General features: G+C 38.7%; 2 protein-coding genes across 5 annotated transcripts in view; both read right to left on the minus strand.

Annotated features, from left to right (window-relative positions):
- On the minus strand, positions 1–23,960 carry Med17 (mediator complex subunit 17; the record flags this gene model as incomplete). The annotated part of the gene is given in 12 exon segments (XM_005379685.2): positions 1–732; positions 2,650–2,809; positions 5,816–5,933; positions 8,997–9,134; positions 10,089–10,273; positions 11,245–11,375; positions 13,556–13,708; positions 14,385–14,469; positions 14,556–14,692; positions 16,142–16,361; positions 18,055–18,221; positions 21,257–23,960. Coding segments are annotated over 12 exon segments (1,956 nt in total). The 3' UTR covers positions 1–520.
- A 74-nt stretch (positions 23,961–24,034) lies between these two features.
- Positions 24,035–25,218, minus strand: part of LOC102023894 (chromosome unknown open reading frame, human C11orf54) — a 29,008-nt gene continuing 27,824 nt past the window's right edge. For all 4 annotated transcript variants that reach the window (XM_005379702.2, XM_005379704.2, XM_013511833.1 and 1 more), the window contains exon 9: positions 24,035–24,366. In XM_005379702.2, coding sequence (XP_005379759.1) covers positions 24,193–24,366 — 174 coding nt within the window. In that variant the 3' untranslated portion in view covers positions 24,035–24,192. The remainder of the gene's footprint in view (positions 24,367–25,218) is intronic.

Here is a 25,218-nt window from a genome sequence, read left to right on the forward strand (position 1 = left end):
TACTTGGAAGATTTTTAACTATACACTTTATTTGATATATCAAAGAGATTTTAAAATGCACATTCATACTCATAAGTTACTAACATTTTCAGGTTAACTGTATAAAAAAGTACTATTTCACATCTCCCCATATGGTACATCCACAACTGTACATAACTCTGTATTTCAAAGTACTTATCATTTATAAAGAGAAAAGTTTCAAATAGCTAGGTAAAAATTTATTAATTACTATTGTTAGTTTTTTTTGTTTTGCTTGTTTGATTTTTTGGACATAGTCTCACTTTGTAGTCCAAACTAGTCTTGATTTCACTCATAAGGTTGCCCAGGCTGGTCTTGTTACTCCTGCCTCTATTTTACAAGTACTGGAATCAAGTGTGCGTCATCATACCAGCCCTAATTATTTTTTTTAAGACAATATTTCTTGAAAAGATTTATTCTTTGTGCTTATAGTTAATTCAATTCAAAGCTTCTTGAAATGTCTCTGAAAAAAAAAAAAATCCTGGAAATTGTTCTACAAAAATTATAGTAGACAAGGGCTAAGTGCAGACATAAGCAGCTCCATTTTATAAACAAAGTTTCGACCTTCCATCTTACTCCACTGGACCTCCTTGAATGGTCCACGAAGATGACTCCACTTGCTATCCTGTAAAACGTCACTTTTCGGAAGGTCTTTACACTGGTTCCGGGGAAACTGAACCATAATCTTGCTGCCACTTTCAGGTCCATTACGAACTATAGAGAAACAAAAATATCAACACACTCACATTCTGCAAACTAGAAAATAACCAGGACTTATCCAACAATTTCATTCTACTGTGAAAAACCTTATCTGTCCACCAACTGAAACAACCTTATCAAAAAAGTGTTTTTCAAGCTGGGCATGGTGGTGTGCATCTATAATCTCAGCACTCTGAGAAGCTGAGGCAGGAGCATTTCAAGTTCAAGTCCAGTCTATGCAACACAGGGAGACCCTGCCTCAGAATAAACAATAAAAAAAGATGCAGGGATGTAGCTCATTACAAGGATCCCTTATACTGCTCCCCCGAAAGGAGTGCTTTTTCATTTTCAATATCCAAAATTTTTCTCATTTATATACAAGGCTGATATAAATTATTTCTGAACTATCATTTGTACTATAAAAATTAGGCAAGATGAATTTTGGCTTAGGAAATTCCTGTATTTTCAGAAAATAACCTTACTTTTGGGGGTCCTACAGATGACCGAATATAGCACTTCTGCACTGAGCTATATTCTCCGCCTTTCTAATTTTCTGAGACAAGTTCTCTCTAACTAAGCTGCCCAGGCTAAGCTCAAACTTGTGATCTTCTTGTCTCAGCCTCGCAGACTGCCAACCTACTTATTTTTAAAATACATTCATTTGGGGCTGGGGATTTAGCTCAGCGGCAAAAGCGCCTGCCTGACAAGCGCAAGGTCGTGAGTTCGGTTCCCGGTACCGGAGAAAAACCAAAAATAAAAAAAAAAATACATTCATTTGATAATTCAATCATTTGACATGCAGGTGAATATACAATAAAACTCAAACATTCAGAATCAGCACTTGAAGGGATAAAAGAAAGATCATTCCAATTTAAGAACTTCAGGTTGTACTAATAAGGTTTTAACTACTACTCAGGAATGAAAAAAAGTATTTTGAAATTCCCAGCCATAGTGGCTGTGAGTATAGGAGAATGCACATCTAGCACGTGCAAAACCCTAGTTTGACTCCTACCATCAAAAGAGAAAAAAGAAATTCTTAGCAATAAAGACCTGGAAATGGTCAGGCTTACAGAGCCCTAAACTGGGATCCTGTGGGGAAATACTTCTCACTGTCCAATTTTTCAATTTGAAAGTACTGAGAATAGAGAGTAGAAAAAATGGTAGTAAAACTGTAAATCTTAAAAACATAAATTTAAGCTAGATTATGAACAATAGCTTATTAAAGGATCTACTCATAGTAGATGCTTAGTAAAATACTTCTCTCCTCTCTGCTCTATATTATTCTTTGCATGTTTATAGCAGTCCCCCCCTCAACACACACAGGCAGAAAGCGAGAGGGACAAAGAGGGACACAGTACATCTCAGCCTTTTCTTTTTTATTTATTCATTTATTTTTAAATTTTGAGACAGACTCACTATGTCACTAAATTGCCAAGGCTGGGCTAGAATTTAAAATCCTCCTGCCTCTGCCTCCCAGAGTGCTGGGATTATAGGTGTGTGCCTCTACACTCAGCTTATAGCAGTTTATTTTTTAAAAAAGCTTAATCATTAAAAGAGTTAACAATGCGGATGCCACTTTTCAAAGGACCTACTAGCCAAACATTTTTGTAACTACTAGAAAATAATTTCTTTTTCAAAATTTAAGTACAATCAGAGAAGCGTCGATGTAAGTATGTTAACACTGCAGATAAATGAATTCTATGTAGTTTTATCGTTAAGGCTGCATGTCAAATCAAACTGTCGCAGTGGTCTGTCCTCACACTGCACAGTGCACTTCTTTTCCTGCCTTTACTTGTCCCACACTCACTCTGCAGAGCAGACTTTCATTCCTACCTTTAATAAATGTAAAACCTTCATACCTTTAAACAGATAAATAAAAAAAAAACCAAAATCAAACTCCCAACTGGCCCTCTTCAAAGCAGCACAAAGTACCTGAAATGGCATAGTCTCCACTTGGGGAGGCCACAGTTATGGCAGAGGCATTGCCGATGCTCTCGATGGGCCCCAGCCCCACGTGGTTACTGAAGCTGAGCACCTGCCAGCCCATGACCTTGGCGAGCTGCTGAACTGCATGCACTTGGTGCTGCGACATCTGTGAATGGAAAGGAAACTTGATTGACAGCACAGACATCTACTTTGCAGTGATTTCATATCATAATGCTAAGCTTTTGTTCGGGTTTTCACTGCCTACAACAACACCCCACTTTCCATTTCAGGAATTCTCGATGTGGCAACTTAAGGAGAAGGAGCAAGATCCCATCTTCCACTGCAGAAGCTAACACGGCCTGGTGCCTGCTTCCCACATCCAGTGGCAGCGTGAGCACAGGCAAGTGACCTAAACGGCCAGCTGCAGCCTCCCACCTGGATGGCTGAACGTGGAGCAACACTAAAAGTAGCGTATGTGCTGAGCAGCTTCCGTTTGCCCCTTTAAATCCAGTCTCTACCATCTTCTCTGCCCTGAGAGGCTGAGCCGTTGGCTTAAATAACACCTTATACCTCAGGCTGAGGGTTGTTCAGCTAATGGTATCCACTCAAATAATGAGGATACTGAATGGGAGCCAGAAAGGTGGCAAGGAAGGGTGTACAGTGAGGATACTTACTCCCCCAGTACTTTCCCGGTGAGTTTATCTAGACTATCTCTTGGCAAAAGGCTGCTGGTCTTCTCAAGGTGTCCTAGTATACATGGCTCCCTTGGTTAGGGTTCCTATGATTTGTTTCTCTCCTAAACCTTGACCTAGGACTAGTGACTACTAAGACCTTGAAGCCTAGTTACCTGCTTACTATAAATAATAGGCTACCACACTATTCCTGGTGGCTCTCTCACACTTACAACTTGGTAGACAGATCCCTCAAGAATACACCCTCTTGAGAGGACCACCTAGTTCTTATTCAGACCCTAACTGAACTCATTCTGCACTAGCAGTAACGGTAGCAATGCCACGATAGCAACACTGCCACTCCCCCAGATTCCTGTGATCCCTTTCTATTTGCAAGCTGTACCTCTAGACTGCCCATTGATTCAGGGAACTATCCAGTAACATTTCAGTGCACTTTTTGTGTGTGCTGAAGCTGATCAAAGCATTTAGAATGTAATCAGCGAAAAGCTACCATCCTGCACAAATATTTTAAAAGTATTTAGCACCAAAGAAGCAAAAGGAAATGAGTATACAATATTATTGCTCCTGGGATGCAGTATTTTTTTTTTTTTTTGTGTGTGTGTGTGTGTGTGTGTCCTTACCTTAAGTAGAAAAATACTATCTTACATTAGCATCCCCAAACCCTACTCTTTCTACCATAAGCCAGCATTCACTAGATTACAATTTCATGAAGAGGTTAGGAAAAGTAGTTTATTTTACAGATGTGGAAAGAAAGCATCAAAAGTCTGTCCCATGTCACAGAGTAAGTTTTTGGTAGTACAGGGACTACAGCCCAGTACTTTCTATACTGTCCTTTATTATAAGGAACTCTTTCATAAGGCTAAAATTAAAATATTCCACTTATTATTACAGACAATATATATGATCTCTTTTTCTTGGGTTAATGGTTCTCCACTCCTAGTCCTGGAGAGGTTGTAAACTTTAACAATCGTAAGAATGTTCTTTCTCCACTTGCCCGTCTCAGAAATGGTCCTTTGTCAAAGATCTAAGTATTAAAGCTGAAACACTAAATCTTCTGGAAGATAGGACAGGCAGAACTCTGGAAGACATTGGTGTAGGCAAAGACTTCATGAACAAAACTCTACTGCATGGGAAATGTATCAAAGAATCAACAACTGGGATCTTATCTTATTAAAAAGCTTTTGCACAGCAAGAAAAACCACCAACAGAAATGAAGAGACAACCCACAGGGTGGGAAAACATCTCAGACAAAGGACTACTATCTAGAATATATAAAGAACTCAAAAAAATCAGACCCCTCAAATTTAAAGATCCAATCCAACAATGAACATCTGGAATACATACTTCTCAGATGAAGAAGCAGAATCAGCTACTAAATATATGAAAAAATGTTCAACATAACTGGCATTTGAGAGATACAAATTAAAACACTGAGACTCCATCTCATTCCAGAAAGAATGGCTATTATCAAGAAATCAACCAGTAACAAATGCTGGCGGAGCTGTGGGTAAAAGGAACCTTTCTCCACTGTTGTGGGAGTATAGACTGGTGTAAACACTATAGAAATCAGTGTGGAAATTCCCCAAAAATCTAGGACTAGAGGTTCCATTTGACGCAGATATTCCCCTTCTTGGTATCTTCCTGAAAGAAATAAAAGCATCATACCACTGTGATATATGCACACCCATGTTTATAGCAGCCCAGTTTGTAATAGCTGAATCTTTGAAACAGCCCAAATGTCTTTTAAACAATGAGTGGATATAGAAGATGTGGTTTTTTTAATATAATGGAGTACTGCCATAAAGAAGGATAAACTTGAGACATTTATAGCTAAACGGATACACCTTGAGACCATTTCTTAAGTGAAATAAGTTGGATACATGTTTAAATGCCATGTTGTTTTGCTGATGTGAGAAACCACACGTGTAAATAAGGACCAAAGTGTCTAGTAGATATTGTGAAATTGGAAGAAATTATTCAAAAGGAAAGGAGAACTAGGGATGGGGGAGGGGGAAATGAAGGAAGGGAAAAGAAAAGATGTGGAAAGGAGGAAAAATGGAAACAAAACTTTTGTAAGGAGGGAAATGGGTAAAGGGAGGGTAGGAAAATAAGGAAAAAAAACAAGAATCAAGTCGTATCATGTACAGGTACAAAACCCCTATGAGAAATGTGACCATTATTTATACCTAAAATGTACCAATAAGCTTAATTAATTTTTTTTTTAAAAAGGACTGATGCTTCATCTTAAACACCAAATAGGTGGAAACAAATGTAGAACAGTTTAATAATACTTTCAGTTTTCTAATAGGCTGCAAAATGTGTATCAGTAGTTAAATGAAATGGCAAAAAAAAAGGTTTTCTTCTTAATTCACTTACTACATTTTAACTTCTTATTCAGTTTGTTCTTTAAGCAGTTATGTGAGAAAAGGGCTTAAGACCTGTAGTCAGAAAAGAGGAGAATTATACTCTGCAACTAATACCTGAGACAGAAGAAAATCCTGTAGCTCCTGTTCCTGATGAGACAGTGTAATTACTCTTCCATCTCTGTGTACAACTCGGATTTGCTCAACTCCAATATTCAACTGAAGCTGAATGGACCTTTATAGATATATTCCAAAAATCAGAAATTCAGAATGATCTTGTACAATGCCACGAACATTAAACCTCAACATCAAGAAACAAGAGCAGTTTTACTAACCTACACCAACATTCATGGGGGAAAGGAGAGGTCCAGGTTCAACTGAACCGCCAGGCTCACTGTGGACTGCCCCAATTGCACTGAGTACCAGTTCACACTCGGCCGACCATTACCAGATGCCTTTCTTCACTGGGAGTCCTCACGGCAGGGCACACACCTGCCTACAGAGCAACATGCTCCTTCCACGTGAGAGACCCCTAGTGGGTATATGAGATCTGTCTTGACTTAGAAACGTCATTCTCCAGGAGCAACGAGCTCCTCCAGCTCCACAGGCATGGCTTCCAGGGGTCCCTCAAAAGATGTGCCCAGTTTTAAAAGTCACTCCATTTAGGGAAGCCCAAAGGCCTCCAATCAGTATGTAAAAACTTGTCCCAATCTAGACGCATTTTTCTGGTTTGGGATCGTTTTTACCATAAGCCATGTTGCATAGTAATACAAATAAAATCTTTCCTTATTAGTTTTTCCAGGAACTACAGCTAGTTAAAGGTAAGTCTAATTCTACAGAAAAAAGTTAATTCTTTACCCACTCCTTCTGAAATTATCAGCAAATAAGTCAGAACACTCTATTAACTTCTCCTAGGTCAAAAAACTCATAAAATATTCAATAAAATAGCCCTCATTCTATTGTACTCTTTCAAAACAACTTAAAAATTTTTATCATATAGCATGTATAAGAAATTATATTCCCCACACCAAGTAACCTGGATGAACAAAGGCAAGAAAACTACCACTGTATCTTTCCATATTTGATACCCATTTTTACTTGTTTTGCAGTAAATACTTGGGGATAAAACATTTTGACAATGGTTTATAAAAGGCCACAATTCTGATGAATTATATTTTAAATTGCTTTTTTCAAAGTAAATACAAACTCAGAACTGAGAGGAAAACACTAACTCTAACCAAACTTGTTTGTTTGCTTGTTTTGTCTTTCTGAGACAGGGTCTCGCTATACAGTTCAGGCTGGCCTTGAGCTCACTTTATAGCCCAGGATGGTCTCAAACTCGCAAGGGTCCTCCTGCCTCAGCTTCCCAAGTGCTGGGATTACAGGCATGCACCACCACACCCAGCTCTAGCCAAGCTTTTAAAAAGCTTTTTGTTTTGTTTTCTTTGAGAAAACATAGTCCAGGCTGGCCACAAACTCTTGTTTTTCCCGCCTCTGCCTCCCAGGTGTGGGGAATAAGGCCTGTGCTATGATGATTAGCTAAAATTTTTTTTTTAACAACAGGATGAAGGAACAGGAATTCTTATCACTCACTATTGGTGGCAGCATACTTGTGGCAATCACTTAGAAGAACAATTCTGTAGTATTAATAAAAAACTGAAATGTCCTCATCCTGACCCAGCAATAATTCTCAATAAAAGATTAAAAATCTCAAAACATATAATGGGACACAGAAGGATTTAAACAAGAATGAGAAGTTGGGTGTGGTGCCCATGTTTGTAACCCTAGCACTCTGAACGTCCGAGGCAGGAGGACTGCAAGTGCAAAACCACCCCAAGAAACAGCAATGTAGACCATATCTGAAAATAAAAAAATGAAAACAGGGCTGGGGAGGTAGCTCTGCAATAAGGTCCTCAGTTCAATCTCCAGCCCCCCCAATCCATGCAAAATGAGGTAGATCTGTATGTGGTGATGCAGAATGTTTATTTTGCCAATATAGTATTACCGAGTAAAAAAGTACATAAATTGAGAATGACCACTAATATGCATAGTTTCCTTCTGGGGTGATAGAAATGTGCTGGTTATACAGCACAGACTTATAAATTTTGTTTTATGAACTATATCCCAAGTTTTTAAACAGTAAACAAAGCTGTGTAAAGTAAAAGGATGTGGGTGGGATATAATGCTTATAAACACACAGACTTTCCTAGACGGACGTGCATGAACTTATTGACATGATTGTTCTTGGGGTGTCCTGAGAACCACTTTTAACCCTAAATAGGATAAAATGAAATGAGGATAATCCTGTCAAGGTTAAATCACTACTAAACTTTCTCCACAGAATTCACACTGGGTCCTGTGACCAGAATCCCAGCTGCTTTGGTCTAGGGTCTAGACATCTTGGGTCTAGCTCACTGTGGCTAGTTACGTCTGTCTGAAACAAAGCATCTGCAACTTGCAAAACGAAGTACTCACAGACCCTGACAAATGTCTGCTGGTGGTTCTCCCAGACTAAATGGGGAAGGGACTCATCTCTACCTCATTAGCTGTTAAATTTCTTTCTTTCTTTTTTTTTTTTTTGTCTTTTTGAGACAAGGTTTCACTATGCAGTTCAGGCTGGCCCTTGAACTTGAAGCAATCCTCCTGCATCAGCCTCTCGAGTGCTGAGATTACAGGCGTGTGCCACATGCCTGGCTAGCTATTAAATTCCAAAGAGACTCAAAATACCTTCTCATGGTTTCTAGCTAACTGTATTAACTCACAATGTGTGAATTTAAGTCAAGACTATCTCTCAGAATGCTGCGATGAAAATCATTTTTCCACTTCATAAACACACAGCTATCAATTTGGTTAAAAGGACACCATCATGAATTGGATAGATCTAGAATCAGCAACAGGTCAGGAGGGAGCCACAGTACTTAGGCTGCTGTAGGCACAACATGGTGAGCGCAGGCTCTAACATAAACGGCCTTTCTTACTTCAGATACAGCGGACTCGCCACACCCTCGAAGTGAGGCCAAGGAAGACTGGCATCTAAGAACGCAGGGCAGCTTTCTGTTCAGTGCTGGGCTCATTCATCACTGCAGTGCAAGTGTGTGATATGTACCTAATCAAGACTATTTCAGACAATCTTACTTCCAGTTCTTACAAACACTTCACAGTTAATAAAATTTACTGGGACGTTATGGCATCCTAGTAAATAAAAACCAAAAGCTTAATGTAATCACTTAGGAAACACAAGTGTTTATTAATAAGCAACTTAACATTCTGAATGCACAGCTTTTAATTTTGCACTTACTTGCATATTTGTTCATAACCTTGTGACGTGATTAAAACTTTCACACTGGACTCATAAACATCATTGATATTTGACCAATGAGCCTGTATCTGAGGATCTTCAATGCGACTTGCTAAGCTGTCAATGGTTGCAGCAGTTCTTTAAAAGAAAAGAAGTTAAAAATTTTAAAGTCACCATTTAAAATGGAAGGACTTAAAGCATTCAGCAATTTTATAAAATTTTGGAACCTACATGATGCCTACTTTTTAACAATATCATCATTTGAAAAGTAAAGATGGTGAAGTACGGTAGAGGTCTGAGAACCTCTTGGGCATGGCACTGATGTGGTCTCAGATTCATGTTAAAACACACACACTCCTGATTATCACAATTCATCATGAACTTATTCCCTTTTAACTCCATTCTTTTTGTGCCACTCAGGAAAGATTACTTAGGGTTAGGTTAACAATGTAAATTTAAAAAAAAAAAACAAAACAAAAAACAACCACTTGGAATTACATAGTCTTGGACATAAATTCCAGTTTTGTTACTTTTAGTTGTGTAACCTTGAACAATTTGCCTAACTTCCCTAAATTTCAATCTTCTCATCAGTAAAAATACAGTTAATACTATCTGCCCCACAAAAGCAGAAATGGTGTCAACGTATAGGAAAGCGACTTCTAGACCTTAAGCATGTAACAAACAAAAATTGCAGAAGATTCAAAAGGATTTAAATCAGTTCAGGAATAAGTACCTTATGGATGGGTCACTAAAAAAGTGTGGGACTAGGGATACAGCTCAGTGGCAGAGCACATCACAAGGTTTAATCTCCAGGAACAACAAAAGAAGTATGGTATCTTAAAGTATGTTCTTAGCTATCTTTGCAAAATTTTAGTGCAGTGTTAGAAACAATACATTAAGTTAAACTGGCCATAGATCTAAGGGTTCTCCCTACTGGAAAGGACCCGGTCTACCACCATAAACTTATACTATAGCCACCTTCTTTTCCTTGGAAAAAAAGGCTAAAACATCCAAAAATAACATACATGAAAAAATACAGGAAAAAAATCCCCTTCAATTTCAAATAAAAACTGCAACTTTCTTTATCCTTACCTACTCCTCAGGAAAATATGCTTTGCTTGTTTAATTATCTTTTCCAGAAGCCCTTCACTGGACTGTAATGAGTTAATTTCATTTTTATCAAAGGCTTGAGGACCTGAAAGTCTCATTCTCTTGTGGCCAAAAGGTGCACTTGCTGGATGTGGCATCATGATGGAACTCAAGGTCTGTTTATGAAACTAACAGAAACAGCTATTTTAAATGACCTATGCTTATATAGGAAATAACAGAGGACATTTAATCACGGCACTGCTTACATGTTGGAAATACTGAAAGTAATGGATTTGAATTACATGTAAAAGCAGTCTTGACACAGAGATAAATAATAGCATCCACTACATCATGCATAATGCAAATTCATAAAGAGAATGGCCCCTCTTGAGCTGTAATTTTTAAAGTTTTAAAAATAAAACAAGGGGCTGGGGATTTAGCTCAGCGGCATAGCGCCTGCCTGGCAAGTGCAAGGTCGTGAGTTTGATTCCCGGTACTGGAAAAATAAATAAATAAAACAAATATTCTTCATCGAGTCTCATCAAGAGAACACATGCTATTAGTAGACAGCTATTCCACTATATACTAGATTCGAGACTCCCAAACCCGGCTGCCCATCAGAACCCCCTTAAAAGAGACTTTTAGTAACAGTGGCTTTTACACCATCACAATCAGTGGAACCATATCTCAAGATTCTTCTAAACTTTGCCTAAACTGTGAATCCACACTCTAGAAACACAGCTTCAGTGACTTAGAAATGGAATATGTCCTGAAGTAACTCAACCTTTTCATTTACAGGTGTGGAAAGACATTTTTTTCCCTCATGTCTCTCCTTAGGGCAGGACATTTTCCTCCAATCAGAATCACCCTCCCCACTATACCATATCCTTTAGCATGTGTTTCTTAGATCTCTCCTACTTTGAGGCTAGTATATTTTCTATCACCAGACAGAATACTTGGAAACAGGGTTTGTATTCTAAGTATTTCTGTTTTCCCCAGCACACAGCAAGGATTTTTCAGAGCAGGTAGTAAATGTGCTTGCTGTATGAATAACCAAGCCACAGGAGGCAGAGGTTTGTGCATATTCACTGCCCTATATAAGCTTATCACAATATAAAAAAAAGGGGAGGGGAACCTCAAACAACATTTATTTCATTACCTCTCTGATCAGTAGATGTAAATTATGCTCTAAAACATAGAGGTGGTCTTCTGGACTTTGTTTCTCAGAAGCAGATTTTTGAGACTTCTTATCATTTGAGGAATGGCACAAAGAAATAGATAACTGTAAATCTATTCGTAAAAAGAGAATGACAGAGGCAAATAACATAAAATATAGACAAGCACAGACTATCTTCATAGAATATAATCTCAGCTCACTCTCAAAAGACATATTGTAAACTTGAAAATCAGGCACCATAATTAATGTTTTTATAACAAAACGACCATTCATGAATGTAATAAATGTCTATGTACTTTAACAATTCAAATTCAGCTAACATAAAAGATAGCTGCCGACCATAAGCTGTGGCTGAAGACGGATGAACAGAAACTGTATCTTAATTTTTTTAAATATGAAATTGGTATCTGATCTTACTACATAGCACCTAGCTGTTGTTGATGTTGATTCTTTTTATTTTTTTCTCTCCTTTTTTTAGACAGGGTCTCACTATGTAGTTCAGGCTGGTCTTACCATGTAGAAGACAGATACTCTTCCCTGTTCCCTTGACAAAACTTAAGCAGGAAGTCCTAAAAATGTGTGCTAAAAAAAAAAGAACATTTGCTAGGAATGGTGCTCCATGCCTGTATTCTGAGCACTCTGGGAGGCAGAGGCAGGAGGACTACAAGTCTGACCTCAGCCTGGGAAACTTGGTGAGACTCTGGTTTGAGAATAAAAAAATACAAAGGGCTGGGGATGTAGCTCAGTGTGAAGGTCCTGGGTTCAATCCCAAGTACTGCAAAAGAAGCAGCCAGGTATGATGCTTATAATTCCAGCACTCAAGAGGCTGCAGCAAGTTCAAGGGCAGCATAAACTACAAAGTGTGACTGTGGTGGATTGACAACTGGTGGTCAACTTATAACCCCCAAACCAACACAAAATTGGCACTGGAGAGTGGGGTTATTGTTGTGATGTTGCCTGGCCATGTGACTTAAGAACCTTTGCAATTAATTTGGAAAAGTTTTGAGAGACTGGCCAAAGAGGCAGCCCTGTATGCTACAAATCATATTGGAGACTCTGGTTGAAGCCTGGAAAGTCAAATACTCATGGAAATGCTGCCAATTATGATGAAGCTCAGTTGGTTTCAGCTGAGAAGGATGTATTGGCTGTTGGATCCCAGGTAGTATATTTTGCTTTGGCAGAAGTTGGTCTGCATTTTGCTTGTGTTTAGAGATACTGGCTAGTCGGAGAAACAAAATTTCAATGCAGTCTATTGTTGGGGCGGTGGCATGGTTACTGTTGAGAGCTTTTGGCCAGCTCTGTGTTTGAAATTAAGAGCAAAAAGGCAGTAGTATGATATGAAATATTTGGCCAGAGGGGTGGCTCTAATGGAGCTTTGGGTTGCAAGGATGAAATAGAAGATAATGTGATTGCTAAGAACAGGACAATGAGAAAATGAACTGAAGCCTTTCACTTGAAGATAAGAGTGTATTTGAATTGGAGGAGACCCCTATTTTTTAGTCTTGCCATTGTAAAAATTAACAGGAAGTGAGGACTGTGATTATAACAGTTCTTTTAATGTTTTTAATGTTGTTTTTATGTATGTTTGTAATCAGGTTAATTAATCAAAGTACTGTGTTTTAACCTTGAATTTTGGTCACCCTTTAAATATTTTGCTTTTGGTACAGGAATCAATGCAAAAAGAAAATTGTGTATATATAACTGTAATATTAATATAAATGTGAATAGACTAAGACACATTAACTTTTCACAAATCTGCCACTAGAAACCATGGATTAAGGAAATGTGTATGGTTATCAAGTTGACCAGGGGTGGATTGTGGTGGATTGACAAGTGGTGGTCAACTTATAACCCCCAAACCAACACAGCGACCATCTCAAAAGAAAAAAAAAAAGCATAGCTATATGAAACCTGATGTCCACGGTAAGTTTAACTGCTTTCAAACAATAAAAATCCAATTTTGACAAATCTAGGAGTACTGCAAATAAGCACTTTTAAATTACATAGGCAGGATCCCTGAAAACTCTCATTTCAAAGCAATCATGCTGAATAGTAGCCATACCTAGTATAAATTTTTAACATACACTGTTTTAAAATCCAAGAGTTATACTATTTGGGACTCAGAACAGAATTAGTAGTACAGCTTGTGAGACATGCTTTACCAGCTGCCATTATGAATAGCACACCACCTCTTTGCTTGTGTTATTCTTCCACACACCCAAGTAGCTACTCTGTCCCGTTTCCCCAAGCACAATGTCTTGTTTATAAGGCTCAAGGGGTTGGCTGCTCTTACTTGGAAAGGGCTGAGAGATAATCTGGTTTTTCACCACAATGTGAGGGATCTGTGATTTAATTTGAACAGCTTCCCGAGAGAGCTGTGCAAAAATTTCTTTACACAAGAGAACATTTTGTGCTGCTTCTAATTTTGTCTGCCAGTGGGGGGAACCTGAAAGACAAGAGGTACATGCATGTATCAGTTATCTAACCATAATACATACTACCCAGCTTAAATGATGACCATAAGACATCAGTTCAGAAACCACTGTATTACAGCATATTCTTCCTAAAATATGAAAACCTCACTTTGTTTACATAGAGAAATATACTAAATAAGCTCAATATTAAAAAAAAAATTGGTACAGCTTTTCATTAATGGTTTATTTTAAATTATAAAAAATATTTCCACTGGGCATGGTGGCACATGTCTATAATCCAGGACTTGGGAGGCTAAGGTAGGAGGATCACTGTGAGTTGGAGGTCAGCCTTAATTGCATAATGAGACCCTGTCTCAAAAGGCAAAAGTATTATTTTCAATTGTTCTTACTCTAAAGCACCTAACTAGAACCCAACTATGTTCTTCTTTGAAAGAGGATAGAAAGACATGGGAGAAAGGTTTGTTATCATAACCACAAAAGCTACAATTTTCTAAGCTAGGCAGTAGGCTAAATAATACTAAGTACTCTGCACAACCACTTAAATGTACGAAAGCAGGTACTCTCTCAGGACTTCCACTTTACAGGTGAAGAAACCAATGTAACCTATTTTTCCTATGTATATTTACCTCTGCTTTATTTTCAAATGTAAGTTAAAACCAGAATTTAGAAGCAGTAATATAACTATACCTGGTTTAGATTTGGGGAAAGGTCGTTTGAAGAGGTTAACTGTGCCAAGATCACCTATGTCTGGAGCTTGTTTTTGAATGGAAACCTGTAAGATGATTAAAATATTTTTGAAAGCAAATTAGCTTTGGGTGGTTAATAAGAAATTACTTTTAAAAATACTTTGTGAAATACCTTTATATATGCAGACCCCTCTAAATCACTAGGAATTTGGACATCAAGGGGACAGTAATCTTCCGGTATCTTCTTATCCAGATCAATATCTGTATTTTTTATTACTTCAAATGTGCCATGATGAGGAAAGAGAGATCCTAATGGGGTATTAAAGACAGGAAAAGAAAATGTTTACATTAACACACACTACTAAGTATACAATACTTCACATCCACATCACTGACTATAAATTAAATTCCCACTAAAGATGTTAGATATTCTGGGGGAAGGGGGTGAAGAGTGGTGAGCAAGGGGGAAAAAAGTTAGTATCTTAAAAAAACTCTTTAGTGGACTGGTATAATAATAATGTAACTCTGTGGATCATCCAAGGGGTGTTCCAATAGAGTTTTGATAAAAATGGGTGTGATTCTAGGTGTGAAATATTTGCAGAGCTCAGCCTCTGTAACAGGACATAAGTGGGGCATTCTAAATCCAGCAACAGAAAGACAAAAACAACTGTATACAACGTCCTTTGCTCAAATTAGTTCCAAGACTTTCATGTGATGTGTTTTTGTGCAGTTCAGACGTTTGGGTAAGTTTATTATGAGAAGTGGGCAGTTAAGTGTAACTGCTTTCTGTTTACTACAGGGTAAATATTCAAGATTTGCTTGTAGTTAAAAGCTGAATTCTTTTCTAATCATGAGTGATCGTCCCACATAGAAATTAGGTAAATAATTTGCACATAATTATTTGTAGGAAAGAATTCAATAATGTCTAAAATCAGAAAGCAATGCTTCTACAACCCCCTTTTAAATGTACAAATGGCTTTATTATCTTGAATTTATCTTTGTAATGGGATTTTACCTGCAGAATTCAAAACTTCCCAATTCAAATCAATTCTGAGGCATTTAGACTTTTCAGTACTTAACCACTCAAGGTACCCTCTTCTAAGTGTAGGGTAATGATAGCTTGCTCTAGCAAATGAATTCTTTTAGATATCATTGCAGTATTATTATCTCAACTTTTCCAGCCAAGACTCTTTATCTCATTTCTTGGCACTCAAAGCTCTTAATCCACTGAACTGTAAACCTTACATACTTTATCTTTGAACTTTCTGTTACATGTACCTAAAGCTTTTTTTTGTTGGTTTTTTTGTTTTGGTTTTTTTGTTTTTTGGTTTTTTTCTGGTATCCAGAATCAAACTCACAACCTTGCGCTTGCCAGACAGGTGCTGTTCCACTGAGCTAAATCCCCAGCCCCCTAAATTGTTTTAAAATTAAAATTAGGCTATTTATTGCAGGATATGACAAAGAATGCTTTTGGTTTATGTGTACAGAAATTAAATTTTCAAAATGTAACAAGTATGCCAGGTATGGTGAGGCACATCTGCAATCCTAGCACTTGAGAAGCTGAGGCAGGAGGATTGCTGTGAGTTCGAGGCTAGCCTGGTCTACACAGTGAGTTCTAGGCCTACACAGCAAGACCTTGTCTCAAAAAGCAAAGAAACAAACAAGTAGCTGAGAAACAATACACTATAGGAGGATGTGTAACATTACAATTAACCCTACATACTTATAAAAAGTATAGCTTTTAACAAATATCTATACCTGCACTTCTGTAGCTCAGATCGCCAAGAATTTTATCTCCAACTTTTCTAAGTTTCCAGTGTTGCCTCAACCTCAAAAGCTCAGAATTGAAGTCTCTTTGTAGCTTGTTTTCTTGATTTTCAGTAACTGATTTAGTCAGTCTTTCTGCCCCCTTCAGCAGGATTTGTGCTGCTCCAGCAAGTGACTTCTTTTTAGATATCAGCTGCAATGTCTGAGGATTCTATTAGAAACCATCAAAAATAGCAGTTCTGTATTATTTTTAGATGGCTTTAAAACTACAAATTTTCTCAATAACAAAGCAGTCAAGAGAAAATTAAAAAAATTAAAGAAAAGAGAAGGGGGTGAAGTATACATAACAATGCTTTTTAAAAATAACCTTGTATCTCTAACACGGCCATAAGTAAATAACCTTAAGCTATTTCTTTGACCAAGTCACATAGATTTCTGTTAAACCAAAAACACAATGGCCTACAATCAAATTTCACCACTGCATCAACTCTACTAAGCCTAGTTTAGGATCCCCTCTTATGCACTGCCATTCTCTCCTTGCATGTTGTAAACCCAGCTCCTATCCACATGTGTACACTCTGTAGCACTTATTCTTCTGATTCAAGTCTCTAATCACCGTATGAATGTAAATGATACAATGGCAGAAGGCACTGTATACATGGACACTACAACAAGGCTTGGTACATAACGTTTACTTAATAAATAAATGACTTCAATGAGTATAAGATTATTTTATGTTACCACAACTCAGTGAAGTACTTTTGAAATTAAGGCTGAAATTATGCAGCATTAATATTAAATATTCTTCACTGAATCCTGACTTTTAAAACTCATCACAAATAAAAATCTATGTAGTGCATATAATATATATTCACAATCATCACTAACATGTGTGTTATTAAATAACAGTAGACACAGTTCTAAAAAGCCAAGTCTGATACAGGAAGGTTTTTTTTGCCTGTATGAGAGTTAAATCACAATAAAAACTTCACAGAAATGTCACAATTATTTTTTGAAGGTATTATGGAACCTAATTCAAAGTCCTTGGAGATCTTATATCCTTGGAGATTGCTTTTTAGGAAAAGCAGAATGGTGGAAAAGGTAGTGTGCTGTGAGTGAGATGGCTGAAGTCCAGTCCTGACACTCTTGACTACTGGCCCGACTACAACCTGAGCACATCACAAATCTCTGTGAGCCTGAGTTTCTTCTCCGCAAAACGAAGGAAGCAGACTTAATGAACTCTATGACATCTTCAGCACAGTATTCCTAGATTCCTAGTGCTATATGAGTAATTATATTCAATTCATCTTATCTACAAATGGGTCCTAACAATCACTGCATTTTGTCCATGACTCATTTGTTACCTTTTTCCTAAGGACCTTCTCAGTAGTCCTTGAATTCAGACTCTTCATTCACCAATTCATTCTGCTGCTTCTCTTTCATTTTTAAATATTGAACTATCCAATATATTCTTTAACAAATATCAACAATCTACCCATCTTTCAAAATGCTCCACAATTTGACCTAACTAAACCAGTCCCCGAAAAAAAAGGTAGCGGGAATAAAGAGGGAGAACTGAGATTTAGAGAGGAGAACTTGCTTATGGCCGCACAGCTAGTAAGGGCAGAGGCAGGATTTGAACCCAGCTTATGTAACTCCAAAGCTATTATATCATTCTGCTTTTGTGCAGTATGACCCAGGGTATAAAAATCTGTTAAGATTTGGGAACCTTTAAAGGGTCACAGAAAGACACAGATGTAGTTCTGTGCCTTTGCTTTGGACCAGTCAGTTTTTACAACTTCATCTGCATTTCATTTCGTAAGAAGGGAAAAGGGACCACTACATGCACAACTAAAAAATGAGACTTAATAAAAAACTACTATTCAAGTAAAGTTCACAAATACCTGTTTTGGAGGAAGTGCATCCTGAGAGACAGGATCCAGAGTCATAAACTTTTTATCCCTAACAATACTGAGAACATCATAGAGAACACACATCTCTGTTAAGGCACTTCTTAAATTGTTCCTCACGGAGTCCCAAGGCCAAAGGGAAGGTTGAAATTTTACCAACCCTAGAAGGAGGGGAGTAAAAGAAAAGTAACACAAATATTAGTTGACATTGACTGGAGAAGGAGCAGGCTCATTCAGAGGTTTAAAATACTGTTATGACTCATATCGAGATGTCCCCTCAAAGCCTCATATGATCATAGGTGGGGAGTTTCAAAGGTGGCTGGATTAGGGTGTGTGAATGTGGATTAAGGGTGTGATGCTGAGATTAAAGGTACCCACCCTGGTTATGTGGGGCACCAATCAGAAGGTGTGTAGCCTGGGTGGGATAAAAGGGAAAAAGGTTTGACACTGCTGCTTCTGCTGTTTCGCTGCCTGCTTGCCATGGACTGTTTCTCTAATGGGATGCCCATCTGCCATGCCACCCTGCCTTGGAGCCATCTGACTATGGACTGAAACCTCTACAAACTGTGAGTTACAATACATCTTTTCTCCTCAACTTCAGGTGTCTGGTATCTTGTCTCAGCAACAAGAAAAATAACTAAGACAAACATTACTAAAAGAAGAAATAATAAATGTTCTTTTAAATTGCCCCTCTTTACTCCACTGCCCTCATTCTTTTTGGAATCTTTGCTAACATTTAAATTAGCAGTCCTACTAAGGTAAAACAAATAGAATATCTAATCTTCACAGGTTAAATCTGTCATTAGAACAGTAACAAATCTTAATCCCTTTTCTCATCCCCTTTCCCTCTCCTTTCATCTCCCTACACCTCTTGATCCCCTTCTCATTTGAGAAAGCTCTACCTCTCTACTTCCTATGATTTTTTATTTTGCTCTCTATTTATAATTTGGGTTTCTCCTATAAGTGAAACCTTTATGCAAGAGTTATCCATATTTGGATGTCTTCCTTTTAATTCTTTCAGTTTTTAAATACATGCTAACTGTATAGAGTTCAATCTATAAATGATTAGAAATAAAAAGTGAGTTTTGCTTCATTCTTACCCTTGATTCTCTCCCTCCCAAGAGATAAACACTATTAACAGTTAAATGTCCCCTTTCAAAAGTCTTCCTACATACACATGTATATTGTCATTTTTTTTACTTGCCCTCCTTCCTCCCTCAGTATATCCCAGAGACACTTCCATCTCAGTATATAAGATCTACCTCATTCATCTAACAGTGCATATATGATATTCTGGTACATGGATGTACAATATTCATCCATTCCTATTAACAGATACTCTTAATAAAGCATCTCCTACAAAGCTAGTAGTGGTAAGCATCTTGAATACATGCCCATGTAGATGAACGACATTTCTGGAGCTTAAATACTTAGGTATAATGTTAGTGGATGAAAAGAGATGCACCTTTAAAATTCTGACACATATTAAACTGCTAAACTGCCTTCCAAAAAACGCTACAAATTCACATTCCCAACTCTGGATATTACCAATCTTTCAAATCTACCAATTTTATGCATAAAAATGGCATCTTGATATTTCAATTTATCTTTCCCTACTACTGAGATTGAGTTGACATTACTTTTATAAATTGCCATCTGAAGTGTTCTCTTTATGAGCTGTTTATGCCTTTGAATTATTTTTCCCATCAGTTACTTTTCTTCAATTTGAAGAGACTCTTCAAATAACAAGGATATCAACCAGTTGTCCCTTCTGCATTGCAAATACTTCTTCCAGTCCGACACTATTTTACTCTATTATCTTTAAATTTTATATAATCAGTGTATCTATCTTTTCTTTTGTGTCTGTTTCCTATCTTAAACAGGTCTCTTCTACTTCCAAAGTCATGCAAAATTTTAAAAATTATTTCTTCCAGCTCGGTGTGGTGGCACACATCTGTAATCTAAGAACTTGAGAGGTTGAGGCAGAAGGGTCACTTTGAGTTTGAGGCCAGCCTGGGCTACACAGTGAGTTCAAGGCCAGCGTGGGCTACGAAGGGAGACTGTCTCCAAAATAAATAAATAAATAAATAAAACAAAAAAAATTAAAATCCCCTCCCCAAAGCTTCCAGTTATCCTTCTAATAAAAGCCAATGCTTATCACAGCCCATTTAAACTCTGCACGATCTGCCTCCTGCCTACCTCTTACACTTCATCTCACATTCCAGTCAACACCGCCTACAGTAGGCGCTGCCCCCCATCATCCGCAGTGCACAGCGAGACCAAGTCGCCCGCCCTACGGACCCAATATGTGGACAACCTCGACATGGCTACTGAGCTCTTAATCAAGTCCGCCTCGTTACAAGCGTTCAATTAAACAGCTAAACACTCCACCAGTGACGATGTTCCAAACGCTCTCACTCAAGAAGAATCACAGGAGGACAAGAAACAGTCAAGCAGTGTCCCGCACTGTCTGGCTGTAATGAGGACTACAGTGAACACAACTACTACTGCATGAAGCTGGCATTTTCAAAGTACTCACCAGGTAGGATAGAGGAAATAAATACAAAGGAGACAAGGGAAATCACAACGGAAAACTATTAACTTTGCAACTTCTGGCACCCGGTCAAAGTTCGGCAAGGCGAGCCAGCCAGGCACTGCCTTGAGCTCGGGCTTCTTTCCCTTCCAGACCTATCACACACCACACTCCTCAGGAGCTGTAAGTCTACAAATCGGCTTGGGAAAGTAAAGAGTAGGAACCTGACCTGAACTACAGAACAGGCTGAGACAATTCAAAGAATGCTTAAATTACTCGGGGCGGGGGGGTGGGGGGAGGGGTGCCTGAAAATGGCCCAGTACCGTTCTAGCGCGTGGGTCACCTTTTCCTGGATCCCCCCAAAAGAAGCACAAACGTTTCCCAGTCGCAGAACAATGTCTGTCTCTCCCGCCCTGCCCTTTCCCCCTCTCAGGGACCGCACTGTTGCTTTGAGCTCACTTCTAAGTTTTTGCTTAGCAAACCCTTCCCTGAGCAGTACCGAAAATTCTTTTTCTCGGACGAAGTCGGCGAAACTAAGGGCAGGACGGGTTCGGTTCCCCAGCGCAGACCTGCAGCCCGGGCCGCGCCGGCGCACTCCGAGCCTCCCGCCCCGGGGGGACCCCGCGCCGCCCCGCGTCCGGCAGCCCGGGACAGGCGCCCCACCTTCCTCGTCGTCCTGCTCCGCACCGGGCCCGGCGCCCGCCCAGTCCTGCGAGTCGCCCTCCGCCCCCGCCGCCTCCTCCTCCTCGGAGCCCGAGCCCTGGCTGAAGTCGATACGCTGGGCCAGCCGCGCCAGGTTCTGCGACATGGACAGCGGCTGCAGGTACGTCTCCGTGCCATCCAGGCCCACCTCCTGCACCTGCTTCTCGCAGGCCGACTCGATGCTGATGCGCACAGCGCGCACGCCAGACATGCCGGCGGCGAGGGCGGGGGGACAGCCGGGGGAGAAGCAGACGCGCCTCCGCGGCGAGCAGAGCGGGTCTCCCGGAGCCCAGGAACAAACGCAGCACAGACGCCGCGATCGGGCGGAAGCAAAGCCTGGGCTCCCACAATGCGCAGCGAAGTTCCTGCCTCTGTCTCCGGAACGACGCTAGGCCTGAGCAGGCGCCGCGGGCCTCCGGGAGCGCTTCCGGTGGGGCCGCCGGGGAGCGCTTCCGGTGGAGCCCAGCAGGCCGGGAGAGCTCGCGGGTGGTTCCTGTCTGTGTTACACGTTGTTTGAAAGTGATGGAGGACAGAAAGCTGAGGAATACCGAAGAAGTGAAGACATTCGCGCTGAGGTCTTTATCTGGTATTGAGTCCAGTCCAATTTCATTATTCCATTCAACTAGTAATGTCAGCACTATTTGAGTACTGTACATTTTCATTTCCTCATCGACCAGCAGTGGCACCTCTGTGAAAAAAAAAAAAGGAAGTCTGGATATAGGGATCTTTTCTGGCCTTAGTTTTCTGTTTGGCTAAATTCTCCATAACGACCAAAACCATACCTTACTTGTAAGTTTATAGTAAGTTATGAATCTATACACCAAATCCCCCTGACCTTGACTTGAAAAATTTTTATCTTGGCCCTTTGTTAGGTTAAACATTTCTGGAACTATCTAATAAGGTTCTATGGGATTAGACTGGCATTGAGTTAAATTTATAGAGTTGAAAACGTTGATACTTCTATGAGAGTATTGTTACAGTATTTAGCATTCCTTTTAATTTTAAAAGTTTTATTCTTTTTCCAGAAAGGTTATATATGTGTATAGACTTTTTTTTTTTTTTTTTTGCATGTACTAGAATGTTAACTCCATTGTCAAGTGATCCTATTTTGCCTCCTTGAAATTTGTTGAACATATCAAATCCTCTCTTGCTACTGGACCTGTGAATCTGCCAGAAAAAAATATTTATTAAATAACTTTAGGGTTCTTCCCCACATCTCTTTCAGGTCTTTGTGTAGATGTTAATCAAATTTTCTCTTAACTCCCGGTATAAAATGTCTATGGAAGAAGTCAGATTACATTTTTTCTTGCCATACATGGTACTGAACTCTACCACTGAACCAGTTTTTTACTTTAAGTTAAGGTCTCATCATGTTTCCCAAACTGGTTTCAAACTCCTGGGTTCAAGTGATCTGCCTGCCTCAGCCACTCAAGTAGCTGGAATTATAGATGTAGCCCCCAAAGGCACTGTGTTGTAATTTGATTTCTTTTCTATTCTTGCAAATAATCAACAAAGTACAAACTGCTTCCAGTTGGCAGTCAAAACAAGGGAAGACTCATGGCTAACCAACTTGTTGCTGATGTTTGTGAAAGGCAAATTGCAAATTGAAGAATAATTACCTCACCAAAGGATTGTTTCATGAAAAAAGTATACTTTTTTTTTAGAATGGACTTTTAAAGGTCAATATAAAGACTGAACAACTGCCAGCATTTCTTAGCATTGACTTTTTCTTTTTTACTTCTTTTGAGGCATCTCACTGTGTTGCCCAGGCTGATTTTGAACTCCTACATACTAGAGACCCTCCCACTTGTAGGGAAACATGAAAGTGCAAGATGGAAGTACTTCGGTTCAGGCTGTGAAGAGAAGGCAATCTAGGATACAGTGGGTTAGTAAGTTCCAGCACAGGCACACTGCCCCATACACCAAAATAAATACCTTCTGTAGCCTGGGTCAGTGCTGGCTGTGTAAATAACTTACATAACCAAAGTTGTTTCTGGCACATTATTTTGGTATAAATGTAGACGAACCAGCTGAGGACTGCTGTGAGAAGGGGCACTAAAGAGTCCAAGGACTGCTGTGAGAATAGACTGGCCAGGGGTCTGAGGACTGCTACAAACACACCATGGCTGGGGGCTGCAAAAGCAGCTACCAGATGGACTGTAGCTACGTAGTTACATAAAAGATGTTTACCAGCCCATAGCTCTGCGTCTCTTTTTTGGGCTGCTCAAATCTCAGGTGAAGCTCCCCAGTCTTACCTGGTAACAAGGCACCACCTCACCCTCTGAAGTGCTGGGACCACACTCTCACGCCACTGTGCCTGGCTTTAAACATTGATTTTTTTCTTGTACCAAAAGTAATTCACTTAGCAATTGTGTGATTAACTTGAAGACTTTAATAATGTTATACAAATGTAAGTTATTACCACGTAGTAGAAATAATTAGGTAATTGTTGATCATGTTGATATTTGAGGCAAAAACATACAGTAGACTTTGCTGATACTATAGAATTTTTTAAAACTGAAGTTGGCTCAATAAAGGTATGTATGTAAAAAAAGAAAATGAAGGTATCAGTTATGTATCTGTGTTTCCAGTAATCTCTTTTAGAAAGATCTGTGAAATATTTGAAAGACCAAAAAAACAAGTTTTAAGTAGTAATTTGTTACATTTTGTTTGTTTGTTTGTTTGTTTGAGACAGGGGCTTGCTATGTAGCTCAACCTGGCCTTGAACTAACTATGTAGCCCAGGCTGGCCTCAATTCAGTGATTCTCCTGCCTCAGCTTCCTGAGTGCTGGATTATAGGTGTGTACCACCACACTGTTAAGATTTTATATTAGTATCCTTAATGAGCTAGTTATTTAACCTTAACCGCCTCTTTTTCTAAACATGGATCAGTTGATTTAATCTCTCCCAAAGCCATGGGTCTCTTTTGGTTGATCAATGCGATAGAGAAACTCTGCTGGTGAAAAGTATCCAAGATATTCCACTGTATCTGGAGTAGTGTCATAATGGTAGTGTCCACCTTCTCCATGATGACTAAAAAAGTGAGTGTGTTCCAGTCGCAAGTCAAACCCCTAGGACAACAGACAAGTAATTTAGTATGTACTGAAATGATTTTGATTAGAATTTGTTTAAGGGGGAAGATGGAATTTATGTTACAAAAATTTTATACCTTCACCATTCATTTCCTTTCCTTGTTACAGACAACATATGTAAGCAGTTTCTTATGTATCCTTCCAGAAATACTTTTACTTTTTTAATTTGAATTGTAGCATTCTGCACCCTGCTGTACATATTGCTTTTTTTTTTTCACTTAATAATCCTTTGACATCTTTGTCTATTAGATCATAAAACAGTTCTGCATTCTTTTATACTGACATGGTATTCCCTTGTATGTATGTAGCTTCTTAATGGATATTTACAGTATTTCCAATTCTGCTATTACAGTGTTGTCATTCATAATTTTTTAATTTATTTTATAAGATTATGCATATATTTAAACATAAAATCCTAGATATGTGATCACTGGATCAAAAGATAAAACCAGTCCACATTGTGGTGAATATTTACTTTGAAGTCATCTATATTAATTTTTCTAGTGTACAGTATTAGAATATGATGAACACCAAATAAAATAATAGGAAATCTAAATCCTACTTGTGATTCTACTTCATCACTGTTCCTTTGGGTGTTATTTAAAATGCCTGTGCCTTCATATACTAAAAGATCAAGTCTGTTCTACCTAGCTCCTAGGGTGTAAGTCACCTATTTCCTTATCTTTCAATTCTATACACTACCCTAATTCTTAAGACGGCCACAAAAAATACTTAGTTCTAAAAGATATCCTAAAAACTCAAGTATTATAGTAATAATATGATTGTAATTATAATAATATATTATTATATAATACATTATATAATATATTA

This window comes from Chinchilla lanigera, unplaced genomic scaffold, assembly GCF_000276665.1.
Source record: "Chinchilla lanigera isolate Chin_1 unplaced genomic scaffold, ChiLan1.0 scaffold00013, whole genome shotgun sequence".
In the NCBI taxonomy this organism is placed as follows: domain Eukaryota; kingdom Metazoa; phylum Chordata; class Mammalia; order Rodentia; family Chinchillidae; genus Chinchilla; species Chinchilla lanigera.